Here is a 12826-nt window from a genome sequence, read left to right on the forward strand (position 1 = left end):
AACATCATTTGGGCATACGTGAACCTCAAATCTGTTTTCTTATTTAAGCTGTCTCTTGCCACAAAGTTGCATTTTGCTGGCTAACAAATAGTAGGAGACTAATTTGCTCATTGGTGTATAATTTGAAAGTTGTCGCTCATTGGATTCATTGCTCACCAGGTTAATCTTAACCGCCAAACCCACCTATTTAAGTGTTGAATTTAGTATGATTTAAGGCTCATCGAATGCCCATAAACTTTACAGATTCATTTTGTGATTTTTGGTAAATAGGACAGTATTTAGTCATGGTGAATTTAAAAACTGAAGGACCTTTCCTGGCCTGGAGTAGAGTGTGACGCAATTTGTAGATGCCTTCCTGGAGCTCCTGGTTCCAGCTGTAACTCAGTTTCTCCTGATCCTTCCCCAGCTTCCCGCAGATTTCACAAAGCTACACCTCACCGACAGTCTCCACCCACAGGTGACTCACGTCTCCTCCAGCCACTCAGGATGTAGCATCACCAGTGATTCTGGAAGCAGCAGTCTTTCTGATATCTACCAGGTAGGAAGGTGTTTTCCTTGTCATTTGCTTCATTTTCATATATCCTGAGGAGTCCTGTGATTTTTCATGGGTAGAATCTTAAAGGTAAATATATGTGTGTATATTATATGTGCACACATGGACATAAAATGTTAATGTTTATGCTTCACACAGACACGTAGTATGTTGTATGTTTGTTTTAGGAAGTTGAACTACAGTCTAAATGCATTTGCCTCCGCTATTACCAGTTACCAGAATTTTAAATGGAGTGGTTACAATGGAAATGTTTCCCCGGACTGTAAATATTTTATTAATTTGGCTGTAGGTGTACTAGGTTGATGACCCTTTCTTGAATAAAATTGTAGGGGAAAACTTCAGAATTATGCTTCCCGTACTAAGTTTTTCTTAATAAAGTCTTGGGTGTGACAAAAGGAAGAAATTATTAAGATTTGATCACTGAATTATTTTTCTTGCATTATTTTTATTACCTATAGACTTACTTATATGTTTCAAATAAATTCTTATGATAGTGATGGATAGAAAAAAAACTAGAATTATGGAATTTCAAAAATGTTTTAAAAGCAAAATAATTTTAATTGTTAAGGAATAGTTCATTGGCTTAGAAAATGCAAATTTTGGAAAAGTGACTGAAATATGCAAAAAAAGGTCCTTTTTTTTGTTACAGCTAATGTGGGATTTCAGATGGTTTCAAACAAAAAGAATGTAATACTCACTTTACAAAGTACAATTCTTGGCTCCTTAGGAATTGTGATATGAGATGGCCATAAAAGAACCTTTCTCTAACAGTATTACAGTGTTTCAGGATCATTGATATATTCAGGCAGTGCTCAGTTTCTATTTTTTTAAAAAATTACTAAAAGTATCTAAACAGTTAGAATACCATCAGGGCAAAACATGTCTGTTTAAGTCCTACATTTAATAGATCTTAGAAAGTTAATTTTCTTTTCAGGAGACATTAGGTACCCACTTTTCTATAATTCAGAGGTGTTGTGGAGAGCTCACTGGCTACTAAGTGATAGCCACAAATGCAATTATTTGCAGATTCTTAGCTGATTAAGAACTTTTTTATTATTTTGCAAAAAAACCCATAATGTTCTGGCTCTTTAAAGTAACTTTTCAAGTTTCTACTTTGAGGCATTAATGTTAACTTGTAATTAGATCTTTAGGAAGTAGTTCCATTTTCAAATGTTAGAGGAGGAAACGGTGGTGGATCAGGGTAAAATTATCCACCCCCCCTTGCATAATGCCTGTTTTTAGAAGTTGATTTTTTTGAACATTTATTCAAGAGTATCCCTTATAATAGAACAATGAACAGTAGAAGTAAAAGTTGTGCTTTAGCTTATGTTAATTGAAACATCATGATAGAGCCTTTGTCTTCTACACTTTGAGATGATCACGCGCTTTAAAGATCTGTAGTAGGAACACAGCCTGAGGTCGTAGCAGTTACCCCTGCTGTTCTTCGGGTGTAATTCCAGGCTGAATGGAGCCTCCTAGAAGGTAAATTTATAATAAGAATGAAGTGAGTCGTTTGTATACTTTATGGAGGCGTATTCTGAGGGGAACTTCAGCTTTATGTGGTATTACCTTCGGTGGGTTGGGGAAGGGTGTGAGGAGATTCTTGATGGCACTTTGGCTGTCCCCAGCCCCCATCAGGGTGTCTGAGGATCCAGACCGTGATGAGAGCTCCACCTAGTTCTATGGGGGTTGGAGTTTGCAGTCTGCGGTCTGGCTTTATCCTGGGGTGTAGTTGGAAAAGAGGACTGGGGTGTAGTTGGAAAAGAGGACCCCTGCGTATTTTGATTCATTTTAGATGAGTTTCACAGCTGTTCGTTTCAAACTTGATGACAGACATGTAGCCTGGTAAGTTTGTATCCTTCCTAAGGAAAAATCCATAGAGGTAACTAAGGATTTGGTTACCGAATGTATGACTAACATTGACTAGAGATCCCCCGTTGTCTTTAAATCAGAAATTCTGAAGGTGAGAATAAATCTGCCAGATGCGCCTGGTTTGGCGTCCAGTCTTGTGTTTGAATCATCTCCTCTCTTCCTGTCGGTCAGGTTGATTCTTGAGCAGCTCCAGTGATGGGCAGCTGTCTCCCATGTTGACCCCTTTCTTGTGCATCCAGTTCTGACTTGGGAGGAAGCTGTCATGTTGGAGCGAGTATAAATGCCCAGGAGATGGATACAAAGAGGTTGTCATGGAATGCCGTGTGCCGGAGAGAAAAAGTTAGAATAATTTTTCTGAGAGGGTTGGAGGAGAGGAATTCAAGGGCAAAGTGGAATCACCAGCTTATTTAAGAAAAGAAACCTCCTCTCTTTTAACAGGGCATATGATGGTGGATTTGGAGTGGGGAGTTTGGGAGTTGAGCGAGTTTCTGCCTGAGGTCTCTGAGTTCCTTCTTGCAGAGCGAGAGGGTTGGCAGGTGGAGAGTCTCAAGGAGGGACACATTTTGAAATCATAGTTTCGGAGAGCAGGGGAGCCAATTGACCAGAGCATCAGAGGCTCAACTGGGTAGGTGCCCTCAGATACAGAGTGATTTCCTTCTGCCCTGGTAAGTAGTTTTCTCCACAGTGAACACAAAGAAAGCAGAGGTTTGGCTTCCCCCGGGATGGCCTCTTTATTCAAGGAGTGTAGTGGAAAGACAGACGGAGCAGCACAGCACGCCAGGCTCCTTGTAACGCAGGGCTTTGTTTTTGCAGGCCTGCTGTCCAGAATTTTCTCTCCTTTTCGGCCTTCATTGATTCCTTTCGGCCTTCCTTTCTAAGGACCGCTTCCTCAGAGAGTTCTTCCCTTCTTACCCTTTGAAACGCAGGTCCTACATTGTTGGTCCCTTCCCTGGCTGGTCTTTTAGACTTTAATTGAAGTGATTGTCACTTTCTAAGTTCTGTCTGTCCCCCAGCATGACTGCTTCAAGAGGCACGGACTTCTCTGTCTTGTCTTCGTCTTCTCTCTAGAGCCTGGAATAGGGCCAGGAAATCGTAGGCCTTCAGGAAAGACGCGTGGAAGGAATGGGATCGTAGTGTTAGACTAGGGGGCAGAAGCTGGAGTGTGAGAGCCAGGCACGAAGCTCAGAGAGCCTGGAAGACTGAGGATCATGCTTGTTTTGAAAAAGGGCTGCCTTGGAAGGCAATGAAAGCAAGCTGAAAAGTAGGAAGTTACTGGTGACAGAAAGCAGAATGCCTAAGTTGGTGACATGAGACAATGCAATTTCCAGTCACGGTAAGGTACTGGTTAAATGGTGTGATTATCAGAGCAGTGACTTAGGTGGACTGGAAATAACTGTACGAAAATAGGCAGATTGATGGAACAGAGTTCAAGCAAAACGAAATCCATGTGTAAGGATGTAATATGTAATAGAGGAAACCTCAAATCAATGAAGTGATGGATTATTCAATAAATGGTCTTTGGGGGAGGGGGGCCCACTTTAATGACCATACTTCATATCATAATTAAGATTAAATTCCAGATAAACTAAAGAGTTAGCAAACTTTTTTTTCTTTTTTGAAAACTATTTATTTATTTACTTGCTTACTTACTTTACTTACTTACGGCTGCTCCTCAGGGCATGTGGGATCTTAGTTCCCCAACCAGGGATCGAACCTGAGCCCACAGCAGTGAAAGTGCCAAGTCCTAACCACCGGACCACCAGGGGATTCCCAAGAGTTAGCAAACTCTTAATGGTGTAATGAATGATAAGAACTTTTAATAATTAAAAGAGCAATTGAGACAAAGATTTAAAGTCAGACTTTTAACTCACTTATGCAAATTATAAGAAAAATACTTCACCCATAGCATAACAATATTCAAAGGACAAGAGTAGGTAATTTGCAGAAGAGAACATGCACGTGTCTATACCTTAAATAAATATTTAAGACATAAGTAATTGAGTATATGAGGATTTAAATATGAAACTATTTTTCCTATCAAATTAGCACAGACTTTCTTACTTATAATAAATATTTATAGATAGACATTCTTACACCTGTTAGGATTGTAGCTTTTGGAAAGAAACCTAACAATTTACATTAAAAGCTTTAAAGAATTGTTCTTCTCTTTTAAGTAAATCCTATATTGAAATTTAAAAAAAATTCCTAGTGTAAAATTAGGAAGAGCATAAATTATGATACACAAACTGGACTTAATGCAAGCATTATACTTATTTCCAAATATATTTTCATACTTTCTGCATATATATGGCTTTGTGTGCAGTGCCTACTCACTTTGTTGTCTCAGTTAAATTAGCATCAGCGTTAGCCTTCAACATAAATTTCTAGCCTAGATTTATATCAGGGTCTGACTCAGGTGCTATTTGGGTTACATACGTATGTTTGAAATTCTGCACAAAGTTTGTTTCAAGATTACTTATTAAACAACCCTCCTAAACATGGGGATATGTGTGGGTGTGAGATATTTAATAAGCAAAAAGTTTTTTCATAAATGATTTTTAAGTGCTTAATGATAAACGTGTAGTAGTTACATTGTTTTTTTTTTAATTAACACTTCACTAGCGCTTTATGGCATTTAATATTTCCTCAGTTTCTTCATTTACTTGATATCCTTAAAAATGCCAAATAAACTGGTTTTAAGAACTGTATTCATAATAACAAACTATATTTAGTCCCTTTTTAGTTAAATAAATCATAGAGCTTTCAGCATTGATCTGAGAATATTAATAGTTTTTCTTGAGAATATTACTATTTAGCTGTAATGTGCACCTAAATCTATGTTATGTTGTATATGTGGAAGGTAAATTAATTTAGGACAGGAGTTATTTGCCTAAATGACATTGTTCTATACCTTGTATTTATTTATTTTTTATTGAAGTACAGTTAATTTACAATATTGTGTTAGTTTCAAGTGTACAGCAATGTGATTCAGTTATATATGTATATTCTTTTTCAGGTTCGTTTCCATTATAGGTTATTACAAAATACTGAGTATAGTTCCCTGTGCTATACAGTAGGTCCTTGTTATCTATTTTATATATAATAATGTGTGTATGTTAATCCCAAATTACCCACATACCTTTTGAACTATAAAGTGTGTGCATATCTTTATTTAGAATGAAAGGGTTTAAAGACTAGCATTATCTCAGTAATATTGTACTTTGAAGGAAGCTAGAAAATAGCAAGTCTTTTATGTTTATATACAAATGTAAATTTTATGTTTTATGACTTAGCAAAGCAAGACACATTTTATTACTTTATTATATTTTAACTATTTTCTTTATGAAGACAGTCTGTTTGGAAAACTGAGTGAAGTATTATAGTGCAAAGTATTTAGTAGTTTGTGTTGGTTGGACCCGATTTTGAGTCCTGGCACAATTACTAGATTTTGTTTTGTTTTGTTTTGAACAATTTATTTAGTTTCCCTTCGTGTTTTCTCATCTGGAAAATAGTGGTAATAATCCTAATTTGCTGAATTGATATGAAGATTATTATGTACTAAAAGCATCAAATGTAGTGCTAGATACACAGTAGTCATTCAATATAGGATCACTGTTTTTATAATTAGCGTGTGAGCCATTTAGCTAGAACTTAATGGGTGCAGTTAGCCTGAGGGAAATTTTTGCAGTGTGTAAAGGGTTGGGATATTTAACAGAGTGTTGGTTTTTTTTTTTGGCAAATTCTGTCAGTGTAAATTGCATGCAAGGCTCATTGCTGGGGTAAAGGGGTGCTGGCACAGAGGTGGAAACGTGTTCCCTTGAGGAAGGGACTTTGATGTGGTCTGTAACTGGCTTTCTTTTCCTTTATTCGATCCAAGAACAATCCTATGAATGGTGAAATGTAACTCCAGCTTCCTGGTGACAAAACTGGGTCTACAGAGGATCAGCGACTTTGTTAAAGTCACTTGATGAATGCTAGAGCTGAGATTTGAACCACTAACCTCTGCTTTGTCTGTTCATTCAGCGGATGTAAATCCAGTGAGTCCCAGGTTCCGGGCACTCAAGTTTAGCCCTCTCCCCACCCACCATAGACCAGTCAGTGCTCACTAAACCTTGGACTCCACTCAGTCTCCAAGGGTCTCATTGTTCACGAAATTAGTAGATTCCCAAAAACTTGTTGATTGAATTCTATTTAAGATGTATTATTAAAAGGAATTCTGTAGTATTTTAAAATAAAAATGGGTATTTTATTTTATTTTGAATTTTATTTTATTTTTTAAATACAGCGGGTTCTTATTAGTCATCCATTTTATACATATTAGTGTATACATGTCAATCCCAACCTCCCAGTTCATCCCACCCACCACCACCACCCTGCTTTCCCCCCTTGGTGTCCATACGTTTGTTCTCTACATTTGTGTCTCTAAAACATGGGTATTTACTTTAAATAAAAATAAATCTTCTAAGTTACTGGTTTCATAAATGTTATTTTATGAATAGTTTCTTAAGCAATGGAATACACATAACAGGAATAGAAAACAACTAATGATTGTTTGCACAGATGGGGTGGTGGGTTCAGTTTTGGAGAGATTAATCCAACTCACATTGGAAAATCTTTTTATTCTATTTAAGACTTAAATATCATTCATTTAAATGATAGGAATGATTTCTTTGGGATGGTGTAAAATATATCTTTCATCTCTTACCATATGTTAGATGTTTAAAAGTTAAGAAAAACCTTAATTTATATAGCTATATTACTTTAAAGTGTTTTGTTCTTATTTTTATCTTCAGTAGTGCCTCTTCACTCTAGGCTAATATTAAAGAATGTGGATATAGAGGACTGATTGTATCTTTGAAAATATAAGGTGATGAATAATAATCTTTGATGTCAAGATGAAACTGAGGTGAAAATGTACTCATAGCAACCACTAGCAAATTGTCACATTTGTAGGCTTTAGCAGTAAGGTGGTGATAACAATATTGGCCTAGTTTCTCTGCTCACAGCCTTGGCATACTGTATCACATCCAATGCTGTTTCAGTGTCATTCTGGAATCTAGAGATGATTTAAGTTAGAGATATGAGCAGATACACACTGCTGTGTATAAAATAGGTAACAATAAGGTCCTACTGTAGAGCACAGGGAGCTATGCTCAACATCTTGTAATAAACCATCATGGAAAAGAATAAGAAAAAGAATATGCATGTATATGTATAACTGAATCACTTTGCTGTCCACCAGAAACTAACACAACATTGTAAATCAACTATACTTCAGTTTTTTAAAAAATCATAAATTAGAGGTGCGCTGCTGAGTGTGCCACAATTAATTAATTCTCTGGCCTTGGCTGCAAGGCCTTGTCGCTGTACCACCTGGAGCACCTCTGCTCACCGTGGTCCTACCCAAGCAGCAGTATTCACTAAGGCCACTGCTGAAAGAGCTTTTGTAGAGGTTAGACTTTCCATTTTCACTCATTCTGTCTTCATTAGATATTCTGTCTTCAATTATTTTCCCCATAGGTTTTTCTTATAATGTGTGATAATTCTCATAATGTATGTTCAGGAAATCGTATGTAAGGAACTGAAATGTGATTAAAATTCTTTTTGTTCAGAAAATATTAACACATACTTGTATTGCTTCAAAATGTAGAATTAAATATTCTGTGATATAAACCAAGACTTCAGAAAGCTGAAACTTTGTTGATAAGAAAATAATATGGGACTTCCCTGGTGGTCCAGTGGGTAAGGCTCCATGCTCCCAATGCAGGGGGCCCAGGTTCAATCCGTGGTCAGGTAACTAGATCCTGCACACATGCCGCAACTAGGAGTTTCCATGCCGCACCTAAGAAGTCCACAGGCTGCAGCGAATATCCCGCATGCTGCCACTAAGACCTGGAGCAGCCAAAACAAACAAACAAACAAACAAATAAATATATGTGTTCTTTAAAAAATAATAATAATAATACAATTTATTCTTTAAACATTGATTTAAACTAAATGATAGAAAAAGTATAGATCCTTCTATGAGCTGCACTCATGTGTTAAGTATCTCTTACAAAGAGGCAGATTAGGTTGTAGTTATGACTCTGGAGCTGGAATTCCTGGCTCTGTTCTTGATTCCACAATTACCAGCAACATGATCTTGGAGAAATAATTTCTTTTTACTTATATGTTTGGAGAATAGTAAAAGTCAGTGACTTACTTCATAGGATTGTTGAAGGGTTAAACAAGTTAATACATGTGAAGCACTTAGAGTAGAGTTCCTGGCACATTGTCAGTATTTGGTGTTGGCTTTCTGTTATTAGGTTCAACAATTTATATTTTCATCTTTCATTTATTTATTTTAATCTGTATTTGCCTATTCTTAAAAATAAGATGTCTTTATTGTCTTTGAAAATCATGTGGACTGTGAGTTATTTGAAGTTGGTAAACTTTATGTCTTCTACAAAATTAATAGTTGTATAATAAAGTGTTTCTAAGCATTTCCTATTTTATCTGGAAAACCACGTTTATGATGTTCGAAATGGATATAGTTGATGTTTAATTGTACTCATTCTTACTATGCTTAAGCAGTTAGTAAATTCGGGGTACATATGTCAAATGAGGCCAATATGATACATAGGTACATGATCGTTGAGATGATCATCACAAGAGCATATAGAATAACCTAAAAAGGATAACGCATCTATACTTGAGATAGCTCAACAGAAGAGATCATTTTGAAATTTGTGACTCTTGATTCAGATTAAATATTTGTTTTTAATCACAGAACCATAATAGGCCTTGGAGTCTCTTTCCAGAATTAAAAACAAATTCTAAAAAATTTAAGAGATTGGGTCATTGCATTTATTTAACATTTTTTCAGCACTAGAGAGTAGCTACAGATTTGCAGCTATGAATAAAGACAGTAGCATACTTAGACTTCCTTCCGTCTCTTCATTCCTGTTATACCTGGTTCCTTCAGACGTTCCTGAGCTAATTTTACTTTTACCTCATTCTTTCTTGATCTTGATTACTTGAAATTTGGTTTGTGCTCCACTCAATGGTGTTGAGGAATGGGAAGAAGACTGTCACCTACAGGCATGTAGGGTCTTTCACACCTTTGGTGATTTATAGTTGGAGAGTGGACACTGGGATCGTCAAAGTAATTATTAATGTTTTGTTTGCATAGTTATCAGGTTACCTTTGATTTGGGGTTCACTTTTTCACAAAGACTGTCTAATAAGAGAGAAGTGGTTCCGTCTTCTTGGCATTAATAAGTCTACACACCTATTCTTCGGGGAAGGAATTGTTCAGAATTAATTGTCGCCCTTAAGCTCTTAGGTTAAGCCATTCTCTTTGAAAAATGGAGTGAAAACAGATACTGTCTTTTTCTTATTCTACTATGTTTCAAATGCCGTATGACAGGTAATCAAAATTATTGATAGTCATTAATCCTAACTACAAATTCCAACAGTGATAAAAATCACTCATATTTTGTTGAAGTGATTCTTTTCTATAGTGCCTAGTGCATGACTATTTGTTAATACTGAATACATTTAACTTAGTTATGGAAAGTTAATATGAGAAAAAATTTAATATTTCGAACTAGACTTGTTGTTATTTCTTTGGGGCACAAAAGATTTACTTAAGAAAGTTTGTCTGTCTTATCCATCTATCTATCTATTTGGGGTCTGTTTTAAGGCCACAGAAAGTGAGGCTGGTGAGATGGACCTGAGTGGGTTACCGGAGACAGCAGTGGACTCTGAGGACGATGATGACGAAGAGGACATCGAGAGAGCCTCGGACCCTCTGATGAGCAGGGACATCGTGCGAGACTGCCTGGAGAAAGACCCCATTGACAGGACAGACGATGACATTGGTAAGTCTGGGTGAGAAAACGAATCTCATAGCAATTTAAAGAACTTAGAGGTAAGACTGTGTAATACAATGGAGCCCAAGAATAGTAGGCTCTAAAAGGTCATTCATGTATCAGTGTCCCTTGGCATTTGTTGTTGAAAACATTTTGAAACAATTCATTTGTTCATAGCTTCAGGAGACTACAACTAATAAAAGTTCCTAATAAAACCCTTCCACACGAGCCATTTCTTAGCTTACTCTCGGACAAAAAAATAAATATAGTCTTCCAAACATTATTACTTCTGTTAATCGTCTTGCGCACGCCATTTCTAGTAAGCTCGAGTTTTTCTTTGTGTGAACATCAGTCGGGTGGTAGTTGGTAAAGCTGTCATGTAAATGACTTTTCTTCTTCTCTGGTTCCGTAGGAAGGTGAGGCTCAGGGGAAGAAGAGAGCAGAATGTCAAGTGAGCCCTGCGTGAACCTGGGGGTTGAGGCTTTAAGTGTGCCCTAAGGTTAAGAGTCTAAGTGGCTTTGTGTCCGCTTTTTCCTTCCTCGGGGTTGCCTTTACCCGGCTTTGCCATCAGAGCAAGAGTTGATTGTGTAATGGTGCTGTAGCGTTCATGCCTGCCTTCTGGGCCCTGCTTCTTCCTTAGATGCTGGGGGCGGTGAGAGCAGCTTCCTCTGAGAGCATCACTGCCCCGTAGGTCTGGAATCTGTAACCACCGGTGCCTGAGCCTGATTATCTGCTCTTCCACACCCTTGGCTCTTTTTGGGCCAATATGTATTTGAAAGAAATTCAAGGAACTGGGTCTAGTGGGATTAGATATAGGACAGTATGGGCATCATCGTATGTGAGTGGCTTGTTGCTTGCGTTTTGTTTTTTGGTCTTTTTTGCTGTACGTGGGCCTCTCACTGTTGTGGCCTCTCCCGTTGCGGAGCACAGGCTCCGGACGCGCAGGCTCAGCGGCCATGGCTCACGGGCCCAACTGCTCCATGGCATGTGGGATCCTCCCGGACCGGGGCACGAACCCATGTCCCGTGCATCAGCAGGTGGACTCTCAACCACTGTGCCACCAGGGAAGCCCTGTTGCTTGTGTTTTGAGGGAGCCAGCGTCATGTATGAGGAGACCCTTGTACCGTTTAAGCTCTGCACATATACTAGGGAATTAAAGATGGAAAGCCAGAACCTTGGATTAGGTATCTAAGATACCACTAAAGCCATTGATAGGAACTGCTAGCTATTTAGAGATGACTGCTGTGTGGAGTGAGCATTCGGTCATTGGCGGATGTGACTGAGCGCCTTGTATGGACTGAGGGTTTCCGAGGTCCTGGCAGACCAGTGGGAACAAAACAGGGAGCCCTGGTCCTGCTGGGGTCTGAGGAATAAAGTGGGGGAGATGTTTCAGGGAGTGCACCGAACAGGGGGCTGTTTTAGGAAGGAAGGACTGTCAATGCCCTTTTAGAAGTTCAGACCCGAAGGAGGTGGTGGGAAGCCAGCCGTGCCTGCACCCCCAGCACAGAAGTGCCTCTGCCGTCACCCTTCCGGGGGGCCTTAACCTCTAGATTTCTGTTGGAGGAAAGGACGTAGCTGCCTCTCACATGCTCATCCCTGTTCCTCCTTAGGTTAGCCCCCTCCCTCCTCCACCTGGTCCACTCTCCGGTCCTGAGGTGCTCTTAGTCACAAGTCTTCTGAGGCTTCTGCAGCATGAAGTGAAGTGGTCCTCTTTCATCCCTGAAGACATAGGGTTTAGCTTCCTCTAGACTGATACCACACGTTCATCTGATTTCCAGTGTCCAAAATTTATTCCACTCCCTTATTCTCTTTGTCCTTGCCTGCTTCTTTTTCATTTTTTTAAAAATTTTTATTGGAGTATATTTGACTTACAATGTTGTGTTAGTTTCAGGTGTACAGCAAAGTGAATCAGTTACACATATACGTATGTTCATTCTTTTTCAGATTCTTTTCCCGTATAGGCCATTACAGAGTACTGAGTAGAGTTCCCTGTGCTGTACAGCAGGGCCTTATTTGTTATCTATTTTATATACAGTAGTGTGTGTGTGTCAATCCCAATCTCCCAATTTATCACTCCCTCCCATGTTTCCCTTTCGGTAACCATACGTTTGATTTCAAGATCCTACTTCTTTTTCAAAATCACTTTATTGTAGTTTTAAAGAGAGAATGAAATTGGAAGTGTGTTTGGTTTGCCATCTTAAGAATCCTTGCTCATAGGGTTTATAAAAAATGAGATTGAACATGGCTTATGAACAGATTGACATGGAGGTTTATCCTTTTTTGAATATGCTCATGTTAGTATAGTTATGGAAGAAAATTATGATTATTCAAATACATGTAGCTATTGGAAATTTAAGACTCTCACTTCATATCTGAGAAGTTTTCTCTCTCAGAATTTCTAGAAGGAAGAGCTATGCTGATTCCTACAAATGAACACCACACTGTTTTTTTTTTTATGTGCTTGTTGATATAATCTCTGGATGAATTACTTGTAGTTGAATACCAATACGCTTGTAAACAGTGATAACTCAGATGCTTGCTCCTATCAA

At 38.2% G+C, this 12826-nt stretch overlaps 1 protein-coding gene across 1 annotated transcript in view; it reads left to right on the plus strand.

The window, feature by feature from the left end:
• The window catches only part of RAPGEF2 (Rap guanine nucleotide exchange factor 2), a 245483-nt gene that overhangs the window by 189211 nt on the left and 43446 nt on the right, over window positions 1-12826 (plus strand). Inside the window, exons 8-9 of the mRNA XM_081214612.1 lie at window positions 407-538; window positions 10109-10286. Coding sequence (XP_081070738.1) covers window positions 407-538; window positions 10109-10286 — 310 coding nt within the window. The remainder of the gene's footprint in view (window positions 1-406; window positions 539-10108; window positions 10287-12826) is intronic.

The sequence above is a fragment of the Mesoplodon bidens genome (genome assembly GCF_964165515.1).
Source record: "Mesoplodon bidens genome assembly, chromosome: 1".
In the NCBI taxonomy this organism is placed as follows: domain Eukaryota; kingdom Metazoa; phylum Chordata; class Mammalia; order Artiodactyla; family Ziphiidae; genus Mesoplodon; species Mesoplodon bidens.